This window comes from Manis javanica, chromosome X, assembly GCF_040802235.1.
Source record: "Manis javanica isolate MJ-LG chromosome X, MJ_LKY, whole genome shotgun sequence".
Taxonomy (NCBI): Eukaryota; Metazoa; Chordata; class Mammalia; order Pholidota; family Manidae; genus Manis; species Manis javanica.
Window position 1 is genome coordinate 64,896,899 of NC_133174.1, and position 23,502 is coordinate 64,920,400.

The 23,502-nt window shown below is 36.5% G+C and overlaps 1 protein-coding gene across 7 annotated transcripts in view; it reads left to right on the top strand.

The window, feature by feature from the left end:
- Positions 1–20,797, top strand: part of ATP7A (ATPase copper transporting alpha) — a 155,647-nt gene extending 134,850 nt beyond the window's left edge. For all 7 annotated transcript variants that reach the window (XM_073228031.1, XM_037021886.2, XM_037021885.2 and 4 more), the window contains 11 exons: positions 76–230; positions 446–580; positions 2,087–2,281; positions 4,415–4,597; positions 7,646–7,862; positions 12,261–12,407; positions 13,670–13,812; positions 15,061–15,264; positions 16,237–16,354; positions 17,701–17,803; positions 18,177–20,797. In XM_073228031.1, coding sequence (XP_073084132.1) covers positions 76–230; positions 446–580; positions 2,087–2,281; positions 4,415–4,597; positions 7,646–7,862; positions 12,261–12,407; positions 13,670–13,812; positions 15,061–15,264; positions 16,237–16,354; positions 17,701–17,803; positions 18,177–18,453 — 1,877 coding nt within the window. In that variant the 3' untranslated portion in view covers positions 18,454–20,797. The remainder of the gene's footprint in view (positions 1–75; positions 231–445; positions 581–2,086; positions 2,282–4,414; positions 4,598–7,645; positions 7,863–12,260; positions 12,408–13,669; positions 13,813–15,060; positions 15,265–16,236; positions 16,355–17,700; positions 17,804–18,176) is intronic.
- The last annotated feature ends 2,705 nt before the right edge of the window (positions 20,798–23,502 follow it).

Genomic DNA, 23,502 nt, shown 5'->3' on the forward strand with positions numbered 1-23,502 from the left:
CAATGAACAAATAGCGGTATATTTCAAGATGGTGTTTATTTATGCTCCCTAAATCTATCTTTACTCCTCATGTAGGGGAGGCAATGCCTGTGGCTAAGAAATCTGGTAGCACAGTGATTGCTGGTTCCATTAACCAGAATGGGTCCCTTCTTATTCGCGCAACCCATGTTGGAGCAGATACAACCCTCTCTCAAATTGTCAAACTTGTAGAAGAGGCACAAACATCAAAGGTAACTTAACTCCCTAGAAGAAACAAAGCATTTTCTTTAAAACCTGCTTAGTATAAATTTTGATCTAGTTTTTCTGTTTTCATTTGATTCATTCTAGTTGCATTAAATGGAGTTTATTAAAATCTATCTGTGCTTAGTAACAAACATACTCTGTATTCACTATCAAAAAAGGAGACTTTGATATTTGTATTATTACTATTATTTTTTAATTCTAGGCTCCTATTCAGCAGTTTGCAGACAAACTCAGTGGCTACTTTGTTCCATTTATTGTTATTATTTCCATTGTTACCCTCTTGGTTTGGATTATAATTGGATTTCTGAATTTTGAAATTGTGGAAACCTACTTTCCTGTAAGTGATTTCTAACAACTCTTTTTACCATATGGAAAACAGTTTGTGAATCTTTTGCATAAATAATTAATTGGAAAATAACTCTTTAACAATTACTGTTGTCTTTAAGGGACTGGAGTAGGAGGGTGATAAAAGAGTAACATTTGCAGTTTTGTAAATATAAAAGATTTCCTTTTGGAAAGATTTTTTTGTTATGTCTTGGAAGGTGTTCCAAAAGCAAATAGTGAACTTTTATATTTTATATTTAATTTCATTCCCAGCATGGTATTGCTTTCACAAAGGACTACAGATCTGATGAGGAAAACCTCAGGATCTCAGCTCTGCCACCTAGCATCAGTGTGGTCTAGATCAAATTAATTTGTTTCTGAGTTTCAGTTTTCTCATCTGTAAAGTGAGAATTTGATAATACCCATCTGAATAACTTGCAATTATTGTGAAAGTTAAATAAGATGATATAGTAGGCCTCAACATAATAAAGGCCATGTATGACAAACCCACAGCCAAAACTTAATAACAAGGTCTCTTCATTTTGACTGGATTTCTGTGTTTTTTCCTTTGTATTAGATGGCTCTGCTATGCTTCCTGGTCTAGAGAGTAGTGGCTTTATGAAGTAGGAGTCCTGTGGTGCCCAGAAGCTCAAGACTTTTACTCACGAGTACCTGGTTCTCCTTTACAGTGGAGTTCCAGTTGCTGTGAGTGGGCAGTGGGTTTGGCCGCCTTTCTTCCTGTCTGCTGGCAGTGGCTGATCTCAGTCCACATGGCTGGCAGCTTGCCTCACCTGGCCCTTTGTGAGCCAGCAATGGTACCTGTGCTGGGATTGTTGTGGGCAGGGCTGCGTGCTGCCTTCAGGCAGCAAGGGTGGTGCTGCTGGGCCGACTGGGTGGGTGGGGCAGGTACACAAGGGTGCTGGCCTGGGGCTGGGCTGCTAGCCAGGAGGAAGGAGCTCTCTCCAGCAGGCACCACCCCAGTTGGGCTGAGAGAGGGCCAAGAAAGTTAGGCAAGCTTCCTTCTGCCTGCCAGGCAGCAAAGTCTGGAGCTGCCGTGCCCATTGTGAGTGGCAGGCAGGCAGGTCCTATGCAGGAAGTACCTTGGGGCTGAGCTGCCCGTGAAGGGAATGGAGTGTTTGCGGGTACCTCAAGCACCAGAACAGTTGGACTGAAGGATTCCAGATAATTTGAAAGTCTCTAATAAAAACACTTACTCTAAATATGGAGCAAAAAAAGCTGACTTTTGTGTTCCTTATAATGTTCACTGCATAGTTTGTAACTCTAGAATCAGCAAAATTGAAATCTTAATTTTAAGACTGGGACTTCTTTATGAGTTATATCAGTTTCTTATATTCGTAAAAGAAAAAACGTATTTTATTACTAGCCACTAAAATGTATATGTTGATAGCTAAGTAGGATTATGTGACTTCTTAATTATGGTTTTATAGGGTTAAGCTTCGTACATTTTGTTTTATACAGCTCTAAATCAATAACCAAAATTCATACCTTTCCTCTAAAGGGCTACAACCGAAGTATCTCTCAAACGGAAACGGTAATACGCTTTGCCTTCCAAGCCTCTATCACAGTTCTGTGCATCGCATGCCCTTGTTCCCTGGGACTGGCCACTCCAACTGCTGTGATGGTGGGTACAGGAGTAGGTGCTCAAAATGGCATACTAATCAAAGGTGGTGAGCCACTGGAGATGGCTCATAAGGTAAGATAGTCCCTAGAACTAAGAATTGTCACATCCAAACTGGCAGAAGCACCTCTCTTGAGAAACACAGAGTCCTAAATTATTTCCAGGTGGTCTATAAAATGAGCCTCTTCTGGGATTATCTTGAGGGTTGAGATAGGAAAGGTGTTATTTTTGTTCAGCTCTGCATTGGCCTTCGTTATCTAAGATCTCTAAAAGTGCTCTAGGCTTACTCTGTTAGAGCAGACCCTGATGTGGAGCAACGGCTCAGACTGGACCAGTCTTGAGGGCAGGAAGACAATAGTATTTGCCACAGAAAATTTGCCCAAGTCTTTCAGGCTTCTAATTTATATGTTCATGACTCCATGTTTGTATGCATCACCCAGAGACAGTGCCTCTGGCAGTTAGGTTGCAGTTCCTTCACCTTTGCTGCCACCAGCTGACAGTTCACAGCCTATGACTTCAGGAATATAATCCTATCTCTGATCTCTCTCATATTAGGATTTCAGTGACATGTCAATCACGGTTTCTTGACTTCAACTAAAACCATGTTCCTTTATGTCCTATTATGAAGATGTAAACTATATACAGATGCATGTAGCAAACACAGAATATAGCTTAGCACAGATTTGGAACCTCATCTAGCCAGTGAATATAAGCTATTCATTTTTATAGTAATTTCTCACTTTGAAAGAATTTCAGTCTTAAAAGATGCAAGAATGGTATATAGAACTCCTGAATACCCTTACTACAGCTCTCAGGTTCCTTTCCTAAGAACAAGGACATTCTCTTGTATGGCCACAGTGCAAAGGTCAAAACCAAGAAATTGATGTTGAATAATACTATTATCTAATCTGTAGTGTATATTACAGTTTCCCCAGTTGTCTCCAATATGTATAATATCCTTTATAGATTTTTTTAGCTTTGGAAAGTAAACCTTTAATATTATACTTTAAATGAGACTTTTTTTTTGAGAGGGCATCTCTCATATTTATTGATCAAATGGTTGTTGACAACAATAAAATTCTGTATAGGGGACTCAATGCACAATCATTAATCAACCCCAAGCCTAATTCTCAACAGCCTCCAATCTTCTGAAGCATAACGAACAAGTTCTTACATGGTGAACAAGTTCTTACATAGTGAATAAGTTCTTACATGGTGAACAGTGCAAGGACAGTCATATCACAGAAACTTTCGGTTTTGATCACGCATCATGAACTATAAACAAGTCAGATATGATTATTCATTTGATTTTTATACTTGATTTATATGTGGGTCCCACATTTCTCCCTTATTTTTTTTTAAATAAAATGCTGAAGTGGTAGGTAGATGCAAGATAAAGGTAGAAAACATAATTTAGTGCTCTAAGAGGGCAAATGTGGATGATCAGGTCTGTGCCTATAGACTAAGTATTAATCAAAGCTAGACAAGGGCAACAAAACATCCACGGATGCAGAAGATTTCTCTCAAAACAGGGGGTGTGAGCCTTTATAGATTTTTTTACTCTTGTGCAGAATCATGCTTTATATATTTAGTTGTCCTGTCTCTTTTCATCTTGGTCCCTAAAGCTATTCATTTTCCAAGATTTGTATTCCAAGTTTACTATGAGGTTACTGTGTTCTCTAATTCCTTTTCCCTGGCTTGGCTGAGTTTCCCTCATTGGTTCCCTGGGCTGCCTCTTATAAGGCCAAGATTTTCATCTGACCCATAAACTCAAAGCAACCCGGCAGGTCTTATCTGGGGCTCACTTCAACTTAATCACTTATGTTTCTCTTATAATCATATGCCTACTGCCCAGATTTCCCCTATAGATCTGTAATTCATTAGTATTGAAAGCCTATCTCTTTCTCTGGAGGCACTAGAGGCACCTCTTTATCACCTATTAACAGTCAGCCCTAAACAATAAGTTCTAGTTGTTTAACATACGTCCACAATATGGCTGAACATTTGTAAGGGAGGGCTATTAGGTATATCTAAGTATTTCTTCCCTACTGTCACTTCCAAGAGTCAGTTTATTAGGTCCAATTAAGTCAAAGGTCAGTTTATTAAGAAGCAAAATAGTAATCTGTTAAACCTTATTCATATTTCTGGACAGGTGATACTAAGGATTATCAAGTCATATAGGTACACTATATTTTCCTATTCTTACAGGTAAAGGTAGTGGTATTTGATAAGACTGGAACCATCACCCATGGAACCCCAGTAGTGAATCAAGTAAAGGTTCTGGTGGAAGGTAACAGAATATCACACAGTAAGATCCTGGCCATTGTGGGAACTGCTGAAAGTAACAGTGAACACCCTCTGGGAGCAGCCATAACCAAATACTGCAAGCAGGTACAATTTTCTCCTCTTGTTTATTAATGTATTCCTCTCCTATAGGAATTACCCAGACTAAATCTAAACTGGCACTTGACTTTGATTTATGTACATGGTTGATAATGAGGCTAGAGAAACTTGTATTTCTCATTTTGTTTTATAATATGTCTTAGTTTCTTAATGGAGACATGTATAAAAATGAAAACAGAAATTAACTGTAATCTTAAGACACAGATACCTCCAGACCAAATCCAAACTGGCACTTGACTTTGATTTATGTACATGGTTGATATGAGGCTAGAGAAACTTGTATTTCTCATTTTGTTTTATAATATGTCTTAGTTTCTTAATAGAGACATGTATAAAAATGAGAACAGAAATTAACTATAATCTTAAGACACAGATACCTCCAGTTGACCAAAAAGTTAAAATAGAGGTATTACATATTTTTAGTAGGAATATTCATGTAGTTCAGAGAGTTATGGAATGAAAAAGGAAAGCCTTTTTCCTTGTGCCCTCCCATAAGTCCTCTCTCCAAAGTTTAACAAGTGTTAACCTGCTAGCAGTCTTTTTAAATACAGTAGTCTCTCCTTATCTGCAGGAGATACATTCCAAGAACCCCAGGGGATGCCTGAGACTGCGGATAGTACCAAACTCTCTCTATAGTATGTTTTTTTACCATATGTACATACATACATACATAAATATATACCTATGATTAACTATAATTTAGAAATCAGACAGTAAGATTATCAACAATCACCAATAATAAAATAGAATTATAACAGTACACTGTAATAAAAGTTATGTGAATATGGTTGGTTTCTTTCTCTGTCAAAGTCACTCATTGTACTGTACTCATTCTTCTTTTTGTGATGATGTGAGATGATAAAATGCCAGTGTGATGGAATGAAGTGAGGTGAATGAAGTGTGTATTGTCATGTAGTGTTAGGCTACTATTGACCTGTTGACAGTACATCAGAAGGAGGGTCATCTGCCTCCCGACTGCAGTAGATCACGGCTAACTAAAACTGCAGAAAGCAAAATTTAGGATTAGGGAGACTACTGTAACTGCTTTATTGAGATACAATTTGTGTACTATAAAGTTCACCCTTGTGAAATGTACAATTCAATAATTTTTAGTATATTCTCAAAAGTGTACATCTGTTTATTCATTTTTAATGCATATCACAACATGTACACCTTTATTATTTTTTAAACCACATAGAAAGGTCACACAGTGAACAATCTTTATACCTTTTAAAAAATTTTTATTAAATGTTTTTCCCATGTTAGGACATATAGATCTGCCTTATTGTTTTTATTTTTATTTTTATTTTTATGTGTTTATTTTTTTAAATGGATAAAAGCAAATTTTATTTAATAAGTACTTGGTCTGATCATTTGACTTGCTTTGTAGTTGGTTAGATTCCAAACATTAACAGCCAAACTGATGATCCCACTGCCTAATAAGCTATTTTAGTTCCAAATATGTTCAGTGAGGACTTTGTGTCACATATGGTTATCTATAGTATGTTGCTTTGCTGACTCCAATTTCCCTCTTCTCTTTTTTTTTTTGTTTGAGAGGGCATCTCTCATATTTATTGATCAAATGGTTGTTAACAGCAATAAAATTCTGTATAGGGGACTCAATGCACAATCAGTAATCAACCCCAAGCCTAATTCTCAACAGCCTCCAATCTTCTGAAGCATAACGAACAAGTTCTTACATGGTGAACAAATTCTTACATGGTGAACAGTGCAAGGGCAGTCATCACAGAAACTTTCAGTTTTGATCACACATTATGAACTATAAACAATCAGGTCAAATATGAATATTCGTTTGATTTTTATACTTGATTTATATGTGAATCCCACATTTCTCCCTTATTATTATTATTTATTTATTTATTTTTTAATAAAATGCTGAAGTGGTAGGTAGATGCAAGATAAAGGTAGAAAACATAGTGCCTTATTGTTTTTAATGGCTAGATTGTATTCTGTTTTGTGATTGGTTGTACAGTTAACATCCTCATCAGCTTTTGCAAGTGTATTTTTATGATAAATGCCTATTGAAGCAATTGCTAGATCAAAACATACATGCAGCTAAATTTTGATCATTACCAATGCTCACATGACAAATATTACCAACATTCGTATAAAGGGTTGTAACAATTTATATTTTCACCAAGTTGTAAGTACCCATTTCCCCACATTCTTACTGACACTTTATTTTTTCCAATTTAATAAGTAAAAAAATATTTACTCGTTGATGGTTTGCTTTGCATTTTCTTAATTATGAATAAGGTTGGGCATCTTTTCATATGTGTATTGACAATTTGAATTTGTTTTTCTGTAACCTGTCTTTTTGTATCCTTTGCCTGCTTTTTTCCCATAAGATTATTTACCTTTTTCTCATTGATTTGTATAAATTCTTTGTAAATTATCTCACATAATTTTAGAGTTAAATTGTGGCAATTTTCTACCATTGGTGTTGCCATTTATTTGTTCTTTCCTTTTTACCTATTAACTGTTACTGACCCTGACTTCTTAACACCCAAATCGAACAACAGAGAAGATGAAGATACAAAGAACCAGAAACAATGATGGCCACCAGAATTCTTTGGCTTACTAAGGGCACAGAATCATACTAGAGAGGCACTCTGGTAACTAAAGGCCCTGTTCTTTGTTACCCTTGGCCCTGTGCTGAATAGAAAATCTGACTTGACCATAGAATTAAATAGTTAACTTGTAATTCTCTACTGGAAAGAGCAGAGAATATTGATAAAACTTCCATGCTTTCCATGTATAAATTTTAGAGAGTGGGATTAAAACAAAGGATTCTGAGGTTCTCCTGTAACTTTGAACAATATAATGTTTCTTCATTCTTATCAAAATCCAGTCATATAGGCAATAAAAAGTGAGTTTTATTCTAAACATTTAGAATTAACCAAGCATGTAGCATGTGTCTAAACACTTAGAATTAACCAGCAGTAATATTTGATCTTGCTAATGATAACTTTGGATTATTAGAACAGCAAAGGAAATTCTGTTTCTATCTGTTAGGAGCTGGACACTGAAACCTTGGGTACCTGCATAGATTTCCAGGTTGTTCCAGGATGTGGTATTAGCTGTAAAGTCACCAATATTGAAGGCTTGCTACATAAGAATAATTGGAAGATAGAGGAAAATAATAGTAAAAATGCATCCCTGGTTCAAATTGATACAAGTAATGAACAGTCATCAACTTCGTCTTCCATGATTATTGATGCCCAGCTCTCAAGTAAGCTAATTTTCTTTGTAGTATCAATTATGAGATAGTTATTTAAAGATACCTAATTTCATAGTCCTGAACTGTTATACTAAATAAAAACAAAATTTAGCATCGTGGTGTCATTCTCTCAAATCAGTTTTACCATAGGCCTTCTGATCATTTCTCTCAAATTACTTGTACACATTTTCCAACTGTACTCCATGATTCCTCTGTAGGGTGATGAAGTCTTGCCTTATTGATCTTCTACCTTAGTTAAGCTATCTTTTGTTTCTCACCACAGCTACTATAAGCCTTTTATATCCTTCACAAGGTACTGTGGTCTCCCCCCTAGTTCCCTAAGCAAATTATCTGGCTTACTTTTCACATAGAAAAATAAGGTTATCTTATGTGTTCTTTCCATTTTTTTTGCCCAGACTAATTCCTTTTTCAAAGGAAGAGGTATGCCCCACCTTGCCTAATGAATCCCTTCATCTTTGCTGTAGATCCCACTCTCTCTTGATTCCTCAGGGACCTCACTCTGTTATATCCCCTTGCTTCTCTGTATGTAGGAACTTCTTCTCCTAAACATATAAATATTTCTTCCATCAAAATCATCTGTATTCCCATCAAGATTTTTGTCCTGTCTTTCTTTTCCTTTATATCCAAGTTTCTAGAAAAGGTAATCTAGGCTTGGTGAATTCACTCATTCACTGCACAGTCTGCCTTCTGCTCCATCCATTACTACTGAAATTATTTTTTCTAAACCCACTGATGACCTTATTCAGTATCTTTTCCAGTGGTCACTTCTCAGTCTTAATCCTGCATAACCTCACTAAGATACTTGAAAATGTCAGCCTTTTCTTCCTTCCTAAAACTCTTTTCCCTCTTGATTCCATGACTGTGCTTTCTCTAGATTCTCCTCTCACCTACTTGGCTGTTCCTTCTAATCTTCTGATTCCTCTTTTATCCTGCTGTCAAATGTTGGGTGTCCTTAGGTTTTGTTCTATGTCTTTTATTCAGTTTATATACACTCTCTGTGCAATCTCACTTACGCCTATCATTTGTTTTACCACCCATAGACTTCCACTACATCTCCAAAATCCATATCTCTAGCCAAGGCTCGTTTCCTGAGTTTCTTGTTGGTCTATCCATCTGCCCTGAAACATTATATGCCCACCTAAGTGTTCAGCACCTCCCCACCCATTTGTGCTCAAATGATTTTGCTAACATGCAAATCTGATTATATCACTTTCTGACTAATACCTTTTACTACAGATATGTATAACCCATTTTTGAATCACAAACCTTTGGAGTAATGTGATGAAAACTATGCCCATCCCTCAGAAAATTTCTATTTCAGAGGTTTGCATATATCCTAAAGCCCATCCATGGAATTCTGCAAAGGATCCTGGCTTTACTGGCTTGCTTTCTCCAGCAGGACAAAGTCTAGTGTCTCTGGACTTTGTTCAAAATCTGTGCTCCATGATGTATCTCCTGCCTCCCTGCACCATCCATCTTCTCTTTTTCCACTGCCCCTCCCCCCATATACTCTGTGTTCTGTTCATATAGCACTACTTGCATTTTCTACTTCTATTGTGTCATTTCATGCTTATTAGGTCACTTTATTTACTGTTTGCTCTGCATAATGTTATTCAGTGGCATCTATCTCATGAAATTCTTTTTTCAGTGAAGCCTTCATTGACTGACATAAATAGGCAGAGATAGTTGCTCTTTTTTAAAAATCATAACTTTACTTAATCTCTCTTATTGTACTAGGCAAACTGCATGGTTATTCTTTATTAATCTTCCTGATTCTACTGAACTGTGATCTCTTTATTATTTGTCTGTGAACTGCTAGTATCAAGCCCACTGACAAATAATAATTTTGTTCATTTGACAGCTTTTATTAAGCATGGATTGAGGCACTAAAGAATCAGCAGTGAGCAGAATAGAAAGTCCCTATCTCATGGAGCTTACATTCCTGGTGGAAGAACACAAGATAGCAAATAAATAAGAAAATATAGTATGTCTGATGGAGATAGTGCTATGGAGGACAATAAAAAAGAGTAAAGGGTACAGAGAATGCTGGGAATAGTGGGTCCTATTGTATATAGGATGATCAGAGTAGGCCTCATTGAGGGTAGTGCTTGAGCAAAAACCTGAGGAGGGAAAAGGACAAAACTGAATATCTGCAAGAGGACTGTTAAATACAGAAGCCTCGAGTCAGGAGTGTGCTTGACTAGTTTGAGGAACATCAAGGACAACAATATGTCTAGAGCAGAGTAAAAGAGTGGTAAGAGACAGGGTTTGTGAGGTAGTGTAGGACTAGATGGTGTAAGGACAGTGAAAGGACTTGGTTTTTCTACTCAGATAGGAAGCCATTGGAGAGTTTTGTGTATAACAGTGACAGAAGCTGACTTAACTCTGGCTGCTCTGGTAAAAATACACTGTTGAGGGGAGATGAGGGCAAGGGAAGAAGCAGGGAGATGAGTTAGTAGGCTATTGCCATAATCCAGGTGAAAGATAATGCTGGTTTGGATCAGTGTCGTGATAACAGAGGTCATGAGACATGGTCAAGTTCTGAATGTATCTTGAATGGAGAGCTGGCTGACAGGTGTTTCTCACAGATAAGATATGGGGTATGAGAGAAACAGGAGTCAAGAATTATACTAAGATTTGTGGCCTAAGCAATTTATAAGGATGGATTTACCACTTAAGTAAGATGGAGAAGACCACAGGAAGGGCATTACTGAGGAACACTGATTAGGAGTTTAGTTTTTGACATGTTAAATTTGAGTGCCTATTAGATATTCAAGTGAAGATGTCATATAAATGGAAATATCAAGCAGGCAGTTGGCTGCACAAGTCTGGAGTTCAAGGAAACAACTATGTTGGAGAGAGATATTTGGGAGTCATCCAGTTATAGATCTTTGCTATTTGATACGGCAGTCATTAGTTACATGTGACTATTAAAATTTAAATGAATTAAAAATTAATTTAACTTAAAATTTATCCATTGAACCATCTAGCCACAATTCAGTGCTCAATATCCACATGTTAGTGGCTACTGTATTGAACAGAGCAGATACAGAACATTTCTGTCATCATGGAAGTTTCTACTGGACAGACCTTGTATTGATGATATTTAAAGACATGAGACTAGATAAGACCACCAAGGGGTGAGAGTAGATAGAAGCGGGAAAAAAGGTTTAAGGATTGAGCCCTGTATAACTACAAGGTAAGAGATCAGGGAAATGAGGAAGGATCACCAAAGAAGGCTGAGAAGTGGTGAGTGAGGAGGTGACTCATAAAAATGTGGTGTCCTACAAGCCAAGCAAAGAAAGCGTTTCAAGAAGGGGGTAGTGATCAACTGTGTTAAATGCTGCTAACAGAGCAGGTAAGGTGAGGGCTGATAATTAGCTATTAGGTTTATTAAAGTAAAGGTAACTGGTGTACTATAGAACAATTTTTTGAAGTAGTAGAGATCAAAGATTTATTGACATGGGGTCACAGGAGAACAGGAAAAGATAAATTGGAAACAGCCCATAGAGATAACACTTTTAAGAAGTTTTGCTATGTATAGAAAAAGAAGAATTGGGCTATAGCTCAAGAGGTAAGTGGGATCAAGAGAGGTTTTTTTATGTAATGCAGAGATAAAAAATTGATTATTCAGGAGAGGAGAGAATTGTTGGAAAGATATTATAAAATAAGCAAAGGAGGAGGATCAAGTGTGCCAGTGGAGAGGTTGGCTTTAAATAGGAGCAGGGGCAGTTTATGATAACAGAGGGGAAGCTAGATTAATTTGTACGTAGACACAGGTAGTTGAGTAGATTGTGGAAGTTCTCTCTGATTTGCTTTTATTTTCTTCCTGAAGAAAGAAGCAGAGTTATTGTTTGGTATGAGAATGGGAGAAGAGAAGGTATAAAATAGCCATCTAAAAGGAATGGAGAATGAATGGATAGGGAAATTTAGTAGAACTGCCACACAGCACTGAGGGCCTGCTTAAAGTTAGTGGTCAGATGTTTAAAATGAGACATCAGTATGGTTGTATCTTTTCATCGAACCACATTCAGCTTCTAATGCATAAGAAATGTTTTGAATTTAATTCAATTGCTATGGAAGTTCAAAGGGAAAGCTTCAACAAGAAAAGTTTAACGTTTGAACTGACTCTTGAAGAACATGATAGAGGTTGGTATTTGGAAGGGAGGGTAAGGACATTTCAGGTGGAAGCAGCAACATATGGCCCAGAGGCATGGAAGAGCAAAGTATGTCCCTTGAAAATTTGGAAATGGTTGTTGTAGCCTGTGTTCTGTCAAAAATACAATGTTGTTACTGTGCAAGGTTGGACAGAAGAACATACTTCATGGGGTTGTTGTAAGTATTAAAGGAGCTCACTAAATGTTATTTCTGTACTTGCTTTGCTTTCAGATGCTCTTAATGCTCAACAGTACAAAGTCCTCATTGGTAACCGGGAGTGGATGATTAGAAATGGTCTTGTCATTAGTAACATTGTAGATGATTCCATGACTGAACACGAGAGAAAAGGTCGGACTGCTGTATTGGTGGCAGTTGATGGTAAGGTTTTTTGTAAGAACACTGTAACTCAGTGTCATGATCCCAGTTACAGTTTTATGTGTAGTTTTGAGAGACAAGCATTAGGGCTATTCAAAAGCAGCCTGAATGCAAAGTGAAAATGTTGGCAATACGTAGTTATTACTGATTAATTTTAAATTATCTTGCATTTGCCTGGCTTTGTTATTTTCCTCCCTAGCCTATGTTTTTTTCTTTTAAGCTAATAAAGTATTTTTTTAAATTAGGTAATAAAAATTAATAGCAAAGTAAAACAACTTCTGTAATTTCATCATCCTAATACTGGGCTTATGGGGCATATATATATGTGTATGTATGTATATGCATATGTGTATGTATATGTATATATATACATATACATACACAGAATATATATGCAGAATTACAATATTACTATGCATACTATTTTTAAATGGGTGTGTTTTATTGTGTGTAAATTTTACCTCAATAAAGTTGAATAAAATTTAAAGTCCCTCATATGTATACTATTTTATTTTGCTTTATTTTATTTAATAATATTCTCCAGTTTTAATGCTGCATCATTTATCAAACTTACTGTAATTAACTTAATCATTCCCCTGTTGGAAATTTAAGGTATTCCTAATATTTGATTCTTATAAATAACAGTACAATAAACATCTTGGAGGTTTTAGGTGCTTTCTTTTGTTAAATTATTTCTTAGGGTAGATTTCTAGCTGTGAGATTAATTAGTTAACATTTATAATCCTTGCTAGGCAGTATCTTACTAGAGCCTTTTTAAGTCCAGGAAGGAACAGAAAATACCATTCATTTTTGTTTTTAAAATGCAGTAACTACTTGCAGTGATTTTTTTCCCCCACTATAAAATGCCAGTTTGTCTCCATCCACCCCCCTCACCTTAGAAAGAAAAAAAAGTACTAATGTTCAGTTTTGTTTGCCTTTAAATGAGCTAAAGTGGTTGGGGTAGTTGGCCAATACTTCTGTAAGGAAAGAAAAAGAGTGTATTAGTGCCCAGTCTTTTTTTATTTTCCTATTACTACCTTCGTTAGTAACCCCTCCCTCACTCTGTGAAATGTGCACAGCCAAATATGGAGGTTTGTTGCAGGACTTGTGGTATAATGTCTGTCTCTGTGAGCATGGAAAAAATCTGAGTTAAGCAAGCCCTAACAACTTAACAAAATTCATTTCTTTCTGAAATTTTAAGTCAGAATATTATTCTGCTTTCACCATATTCCAAACTCTCGTATTTTCTGGTGATCCTATATTAGATGAGCTGTGTGGCTTGATAGCTATTGCTGATACAGTGAAGCCTGAAGCAGAATTGGCTGTCCATATTCTGAAATCTATGGGCTTAGAAGTAGTTCTGATGACTGGAGACAACAGTAAAACAGCTAGATCTATTGCTTCTCAGGTAATTGGTTTGCTTAGTTGTTGGGGTAGGGGGTATGTGGTAACTTCTAATTCTTCATACATATTTTCTTTCTTGCTTTCAGATGCTGAAAAATTCATATTACCTATTATTTTCACTATCACTGAGTAGCCATATCCGGTGCCTTAAAAAAGAATTGACATGCTCTGTGGGAAGGGCTTTGGGCTTTGTGTGTTGCTATTATAAGTAAAAAGCTATTTGCTTAGTTCATGAGATGCTTGAGTGACATCATGCAACAGTTTCCGTTGATGCTTCTTTTTAAACATTCCTCATATTTTTCACTAGTGCTGCCAGCCTAAACACTGGATCTTATTCTTTCATGTCCAAAATACAGCAATAGCTCCATGCACTTCCCTGTCTATTCCATCCTGAATGCCACTGATGGAACCACCTTCCTACACCATTTTGACATCTTTTTTTCTGCTAATGACCCCCACATATATTTTATCTCCAAAACTCTTCCCTTTTCTACTTTGGAACACCTTCTGCCCTCTTCTATTAAGTAACATAAGTAATACAGGAATACATTCTTCTATGAAAATATACAGAAGGATATAAAGTAAAAAGTTGGCACCCTTTTCCCAAACTCCCTGTCAGGTCTTACCCCCCACACACACACTTTTTCATATGCATATATGTTCATATACAAATGTACAGTGCTGGTATTTTGAACACACACTGGGTCATTTTTGTACAGATTTGTCAGTAGTTTGCTTTTTTAACATGAAAAAATATAAGCCTTGGAGTTTTGTCTGTGTTTGGAAATACAGAGTTATTTCATTCTTTCTACATTACTGCATGGAACTCCATGGTATGTATGATCATAATTAATGTGTCATAATTTAACTGTTCCTTTAATGATGGGCATTTAGGTGGTTTTGAAAATTTTGTTGTCACAGGGCAGTAATGTACAACCTTAGATATACATCTTTTTGCACATATACAAGTATGTACAACATACAATTAGAAGGGGAATTGCTAAACTAAATGATGTGTGCACCTTGACAGATGCTGCCAAACGTCCTCCAAAAAGGTAGTACCTGTTTACAGACCTACCAACAGTGCATAAGAGAGCTCATTTCTCCATATCCTTACTATCACTGGATATTACCAGTTTTTTAAATTTAGACAACTGGTGGATGGAAAAATGATGGTTTGTAATTGCTGATTCATATTTCAGAGACCAATGATATTTCTTGAAATGAATTGAATTCATCTTTCCTCACGTAGGTTGGCATTAATAAGGTGTTTGCTGAAGTTCTACCTTCCCACAAGGTTGCTAAGATGAAGCAACTTCAAGAGGAGGGGAAACAGGTAGCAATGGTGGGAGATGGAATCAATGATTCCCCAGCCCTGGCCATGGCTAATGTGGGGATTGCCATTGGTACAGGCACAGATGTAGCCATTGAAGCAGCTGATGTGGTTTTGATAAGGGTAAGTCTTATGGCCTGAACTTTGAGAGGTATGAGACTGCTCTACATGGTCAGGAATAGTGTTGTGAAGTATATCGAGCACGATTCTGTCCTAATTCCCATGCTCCCAGCCGTTGAGAGTGGGGGAATTCAAGATGTCAGTACAGAAAGTCTTCTTTTTTTTTACTTTCAGGTGTACATCAGAGTGGTTTGATTTTTTAATTAACAAATCATTGATATACATTCTTATGAAGGTTTCACATGAGCAACATTGTGGTTACTGCATTCACCCATATTATCAAGTCCCCCTCAACATACCCCATTGCAGCCACTGTCCATCAGCATAGTAAGATGCTATAGAGTCATTGCTTGTCTTCTCTGTGCTATACTGCCTTCTCTGTGACCCATCTACATTATGTGTGCTAATCATAATGCCCCTCAATCCCCTTCTCCCTCCCTCTCCACTCACCCTCCCCACCCCTTTCCCTTTGGTAATCATTAGTCCCTTCTTGGAGTCTGTGAGCCTGCTGCTGTTTTGTTCCTTCAGTTTTGCTTCGTTGCTATACTCTATAAGTGAGTGCAATAATTTGATACTTGTCTTTCCTGCCCAGCTTATTTTGGCAGTATGAGAAGTCTTTTAACTACTTCCAGATTTCCCCAATCCAGCAAAACAAATGAGAATGACAAACTTCTAAAGGAAAGAATGAGATTGAAAAATAGAATAAAATTATCTTCAATAAATAAGTGCTGAGGTTATTTTAGTGGGATTTAATTCCGATAGCAGCATACAACCCTAAAAGTGTTTTCAGATCCCAGAGAAAAATTCCTGAAAAACATCTTCCTAGGCTGACTCAAATTTTTAGCAATATCTGATATTTGTAGTTTACTCATATATTACCCTAAGGTACACATAATCTTAAATATACACAGTATCTAATATAAAAGTTATTAGTTAGGTTAGAGTCATTGATATAAAAAATATTTCTGTTCTCAGAATGATCTTCTGGATGTCGTGGCAAGTATTGACTTATCAAGGAAGACAGTCAAAAGGATTCGGATAAATTTTGTCTTTGCTCTAATTTATAATCTGGTTGGAATTCCTATAGCTGCTGGTATGTGACTGGTAACTAGTATTACTTTTTCCTCTGAAATTGTTAGAGATCTATCAGATTGTAAGTTAGTTTTGAGTTCAGTTTTTGTATGTAGCCTGCTGATGTGATGAGAGGTAATATTAAAATCAGTAATTTTGATTTTCGGCAATATTCATTATAGCCTAGAATGTGTAAGCATTCTGACAGGCTTATCTTATTTTACTTTATTTTACCCATATTTTGAAAAATTTCAAACCTACATAAGGAAAAAATGATACAATGAAAACCTGTATTCCTTTCACCAATTAATAATATTTTGCCATATTACTTACACTTTCTCCAGGTACTCTCACACACATACACATTTCTTTACTTATTCATTTACTTTTAGTTTAAGAGAACAAATTTACCCTTAATTTCATTACCCAAACACAACTACTGTTAGCATTTTAGTAATAGTTTTTGTTTTATTACATAGTTGTAACTACAGTGCACAAGAATTTTCTGCTCTTCACTTAACATTCTACTACCCAGCAGTTGTTTTTTTTAAGTTTGGGGACCAGATGAGAAAGAAAGAACTTGAATGAAGGAATATGACCAAGAAAAAGCAAGTTAGAGTTGTTTAATTAGCATCTGATAATCACCTGTACTTTGGGTATTGGTAGGAGTTAGTAATAATATAAGAGAAACAGTTATCACTTTCTTCTTGTTCTCTTAATGGTTTGAAAGCCAAAGAAAAACATGAAATGACCTGAGAGCAATTAGTATGTTGCTTATCAACAAGGACACACAAATGCTGAGAGGACAAAGAGCAAAAGGACAATCAAAGTCCAGAGAGATTAACTCATGGCACAAGTGATTTTTTAAAAAATTACACAAATAACATATGATCACTGTAGAAAAAGTAGAAAAATACAGATAGGAACACAAAAAAATTAAAAGTCCAAGTCCAATAAGTCTGTCTCATCCCTGTCATATGAGCAAACATTAAAATGTCTGTCAAAACCAAGTGTAGATAAATTTGTAGAACACGAACCTTTACACTTTTGGTGGGATTGTGATCTGGTACAGGCACTTTGGAGAGCAACTGAGAAACAAAGTTGAAGATGTGCCTGTGTTATAACCCAGCAGTTTCACCTCTAGGTATGTACCCTAGAGACATTCTCAAACATATGCGCAGGCAGACATGTAAAAGAATGTTCAGAGCAATACTCTATCAGTGAAAAATGGGTAATGTCATAAATCTCCAATAGGATGGATTGGTGAATAAATATCAAACAAGGAAATGATTTTTGTGTACATATTGGAAACACATTGGTAATCTGTTCAGTACTATCTGCTCTAACTAATCCAGACTTGTTTCCTAGGAGTTTTTATGCCCATTGGTTTGGTTTTGCAGCCCTGGATGGGATCTGCTGCAATGGCTGCTTCCTCTGTTTCAGTAGTACTTTCTTCTCTTTTCCTTAAACTGTAAGTATGATGGCTTGCTAACCTTTGTATTGTATATTCCATTTATCATGCACAGTTAGTCTTGGTAGGTTCTATTCTCATATTGATCAGTGATAAGCCCAAAATGTTAATAATTAATGTTAGTCATGTAACTATTACCTTATATAGTCTTTACATAGCAACCGCAAGCACTGAGTGGGGTAAAATCTAGTACACTGGCTCTGGGAAGTAGGATTTCTGATCATGTGACTGCATAATTCCTTTTGAGCTACTTTCCTAGCAGGAACCACCTTTGTACATTTCATGCCAGGCAAATCTCTTTCCATTTTTGAATGTAACAAGCATTTGGTCACATTTGGTTATTTCAAACTAGTGTACTTTTGCATGTGTCCAGTTATAGGAAACCAACTTATGAGAATTATGAACTGCATGCCCGAAGCCAGATGGGACAGAAAAGTCCTTCAGAAATCAGCGTTCATGTTGGAATAGATGACACCTCAAGAAATTCTCCTAAACTGGGTTTGCTGGACCGGATTGTTAATTACAGCAGAGCCTCCATAAATTCGTTGCTTTCTGATAAACGGTCTCTAAACAGCGCTGGTACCAGTGAACCTGACAAGCACTCACTCCTGGTGGGAGACCGCTGGGAAGATGACGACACCACATTGTAACAGGCCACAGACAGAGGGTGCTAACTAGCTGATGTTGTTTCGCACAGACACAGCATTCGTGATGTCACCTTAGCTTTTCAAAATACTGTGGAAGGATTTTATCTGGGTCTCACACTCTTAAGATAGGGTTTCTATTTGAGTTGTATTTGTCTAATGGGAAAAATATCTTTTTTCAGGGCATTGGCTCTGAACATAGCTTTATTTAAAATGATTCTGGTAATTGTTGCTTTCACTAGCTACAGGTAAGGTGGGCCAGTGAAGTTTACAACAAGCCCTATAATTGAAGATTGCCAAATTGTTGCTGAAGTGATAATTTTCTATTGGGCAAAAAAAGAAGGCTCAAAGAAAGGATAATTAAAATTTTGAAGATTTGAGAGCCTGATCTTGAAGAGATTCCTGAGCTCTTATCCCTGCCAGATTGGAAACAGTGGCTTTCAAAGCACTATATAAAGCATCTAGTTTTAGAAGGAAAACAGTAGAAACTATTTAAAAACAGAAATACCTTATTTATTACAGGTTTTCTTCCCCCTCTCTTTCTCCCTGTGTCTTTGATTTTGCAGTTGCTTTCTTAGATGCCCTGGTGCATTTTCTTTTGTTATCTTCTTAGCTGGTGATAGTTTTTCATTGATAAAAATAGCTGACACCTTTTCCAATATCTTGTTCCTTTCTTTAACTTGTAGCTCAAAAGATCGTAAGGGTCTGTAGAGTTCCCTGCTTGCCGTCTTCTCATTGTGGTAAAAATATATCAGATTCTTCCTTCAATGACTCTCTAGCTCTGTGCAGGCTTTCAGTTCACTCTTGTTGAGTTCAGCTACAAGTTGTTTTTAGTGTACTCTGTCAGCCTCAGTCCAGAAGCTTAAGCTTTTGAGCCTCTTTCACAATTAATTTTTAAAATAAGATTAACACTACCATCTTTAACATATACAGGTCATGTAAAATTACCTGGATTCACCAAATTTGTTCTTTAATGGAGAGAATATAAGACCTTAACTGGTATATATGATTTAATAGATTTTAGTTATCTTTTAGTGTTTTAGATAACCTCTCAAAATGACTTTAAAGTAATGCTGTTACACGAAACTGCTTTTACCAAAAAGTACAATAAATTGTAATACAGAAATGAGACTCTCCCTAGGTTGTGATACCTCTTGACCAAATCTATACTTTTCTCTAGTTTAACACATTTGCACTTGCTAGTTAGCATCGTTCACAAATTCAGGGGCTTGTTCTCATTGCCATATAGATTTAGAACATTCCCTAGTGAGTGCCTGGGAGTTAGCACTTGTGTCACTATTTAAATTTCATTTAATTTTAATTCATTTAAATTAAATTGCAAGCTGGATTTCATATGCAAAATATGTAAGTGAAGAGAACTCATAAATAAATTTCTAGTATTTTGTTCCCATTGCCAAATGGGAAGCTACTAACACATAGGATTTGTACTCAGTAAATGTTAGTCCTTTTCTCCCCTTGAGGTCAGAAATAAATACTAAAAGTCATTTTTATAGGACAAAGTCTAAAATCAGCTGGGAGTGGGGGATGGGTTTCTTCCTCTCCTACTTCCTTTCTCTCTTATCCTTTCATACACGCAAAACAGTTTACAACATTATTACATGCTATCTTTTCAGATTTGGAAAATATCTCATTTTTATCTCAGTTATAAAGAGAGAACTGAAACTTTTGATGAAGGTGCTATTAATCTAGAAAGGCAAACTCATTTTCATGAAATATGAATGAGTTTGTATATGCAGGCTCTTTTTTAGACCAATACCTCTGCCATTGTCCATGCTTCCAGTTTGAATTTTAATATTTTGAAAATTTTTAATTCCAGTGGCCCATACCACAATGTATTTCTTCTAGAAGAAACAGCTGATATGACAAAATGTAGAATAGACTTTTGAAAAAGAAGTACCTCTCTCTTCCTCATCCTCACTCCTCTCTCTCTGAAGCACTTGTACATAGCCTGTTAATGTTTTTATTATTATGCGTGTGTCTGAGTCATCCTTTTAGCCCCCACATGCCAGGGGGACCCCCATGTCCTAGGACAGTGAGAAGAGCAGCCTGTAGTCTGGGAAAAAACAAGGATATCATTTCAGCCATTATTACCAGAATAGGAAACATTTTGTTCAGAAAGAATCCTGCTTTAAATATCTGTAGTCATCTTTGAATTTTCTATCACAAGTCTCTTTTGTAATCCAGAACTCCCATTAGCTTCACAGAGCAGCTGTATTCACAGGAGAGGGAGGTGATATATGGAGGGGATCAAAAGCATTGCTTTCAGTTAGTAACTAGCTTTGAGTACCTAGTTAATAGAACAAATTTTATAAGTGTGTGTATGTGTGTGTATTCATATACATATGTGCACATATATATGCACACACATATTACTATATAGAAGGAAAATAGATTTATATTTGAATTTGATATTTGGAGTTCTTTATTTGTTGTTCCTTTATCACTCTTCGGTATTCACTCAGCAGCCATTCCCTGTCTGAAGATAACAAGGGTGTTTTGATATCCAGTGTAGGTTCAAACTCAACTATAGGGCACCTTTTATCTTAAATATCCAAAGATGCCTTTTGAATTTCAAAGGTTAAAACTCAACTAGAATATTTAGTGTTGTAGTCTCAAGAAGTATGGTTGTCAGTTGTGAAAATAGAAATGTTACTTTTCCTAGTTTAGTATCAACATTTAGAGTGTTAAATTTGATGCCTGTGAACAAATAATTTTATACTGTGCTTTAACTATTCTTTTTTCAGATGTATTCTTTGTTCATATTGCTTAACATAGCATCATAGAGAGGATGTTTCCAAAAACTGAAGCGTGCATATCTTTTATGTACAAAGCTTAAGATCAAGAATGTATGTTCTTAGAGAATTCTTTTTCCATTCCTTGTGGATCATGCTTTAAAATTATTTTTCTTAATATTTATTTTACTCTATTTTGTTATTTTCTTGCAGTGAGGCATCTGGTTACTGGTTATTTCAATAAGAATAAAAACATTCCTGGAATCACTCCGGATTTTTTGTTTATTTCTCACTTTTCTATATTAAAAAAAATACTGTTTTACCAAGTGTAAAAAAAATAGATTCATGCCAAATTATTATCAAGTTTTACACTAACTTTCTGTAGTACCTCTGAAAGTTTATCTGGTATGAGTAAGCAGATAAAGCACAAAAGTCTGACTTCTTTTTCTTCAATTAAAAGAGCTTCTGTAATGGCATTGATAATAAACCTTTTGTAGCTAAAACCAGGTGTCTCAACCTCATGTTTTTAGTTGAAGAAATGTTTAACAAAACATTGTTAAACATTGATTGTTTAATACCCCAAACAACAGTTTATGATGTTGTGCAATAATTATTTACTATAGTCAAAATATTCAGTAGTTTGTTTTTCTATAGCATGTACTTGATCATATTTCTGCCAAGGATGTGCCTTCAACTTTATAATTATAGTATTGTAAAAAAATTTCTTTTTGTCAGTGTCTCTTTTGTTAAAATCATCCAGCTCCTCTACTAGCAGTTCTGAAGTACCCTGTGGTTTTTAGTTTTTTTCTTTCTCTTTCTCTCTTTTTTACTGTTAAATCAGTGAGGGGTCAGAATTGGAGGCAGCACCACACATTTGCTAAGAATGGGAAGGAAAAAATACAGTTTCCTTCAGACTCCACTCCACCTGCTGTATCATGTCGTGAGGATGAGAAGCAAAGGAATACAGTTGTCCTCCTTTCCTTTGTAGTCTCTAATACATTCTTGATAGATTGTCTATCCTAAATGACCTTAACAGAGAATGGAGCTTTTCTTGCATTTGGGGGGCCCTGTACAGTGTGTCAGGGTCCCATCTGCAGGACATTCCCATACCAAACACTTCTTTGAATTAAGAAAAAGGTTTTAACTGATTTGTAAAGAAAAACTACTTTTCATCCTCTCCCCCCAATCCCCCCTAAATCCCTGGGATTATTTGGCATGATGAAATAGGATTGGAAAGGGAAACATGAGTAAAATACCTAAGGCACAGCCAGTAGGGTGTGTAGGTCAGTTACTGGTCTGGAGCTGAGTTGCTAGTTTCCTATTTTGAAGGGAGCTGCTTTTGCCTGTAGGAAGACCCCATAGGGCATGATGTGAAGAGCACCGAAATAGCCTGCTTGCCCCAAATATTCTCTATACCAATCACAGTCCTTTGTGTTCTTAAACTTAGCACTTTAGCCTTTCCTTTTCATCCATAATTGTTAGTCTTCATGTTGGTGCCAGTTCAAGTAAAATAATGCTCCTGCGTTGCAGCACCGTCAAGTGCATTCTTAAATTTATAGCTACAGTTGTTGGGCAAAGTCCTTGTTTCAAATAGTCACAGTGAATCAGCTGCCTCTGTTCAAAATAAATTACTCTCTTCCTTCTGAGGTTGAACCACTGGCAACATTTGCCAGCTGACCACATTTTGGCCAACTTACCTTGAGACCAGGCTTCAGTAATGCCTTCAAACCTTGCTACTCAACGTGTGGTTCCTAGACCACCAGGCTTAGCATCACCCAGGGGCTCATAAGAAATTGAAGCTATCAGGCCCCACTCCAGATCTGCTGAACCAGAACCTGTATGTTAACAGGAATCCCAGGTGATTTGTATGTGTATTAAAATATAAAAAGCACTGTTTTAAAGCTTTTATCTTCACTCTGCTTTGGGAAATGCCTCCAAATCTGTCAAGGACTCACAGTAGATACCCATCTTTCTCCCTCTCTTTCTCCAGTAAGCTCTTGGCCAAAGTTAAATTTTGCTCAGATATCCCTGTTCAGATACAGGTTTGTTCATTCATTCATCCATGCATGCATGCATACATTTAACGAATATTTGTTGAATGTTACTGTGAATGAGGCACTGTTCTGAGTATGGATGGTGACAGCAACAAACAAACAACAAAAGCAAAACCCAAAACACTGCTCCCAGGGAACTTAGATTCTGAGGTGGGAAGGCAGACGGTAAACAAAAAATACTTAGTATGTTAGATGGTAATAATTGCTATGGAAAAAATTAACAGAGGAGGGGAGATAGGGTACTGGGG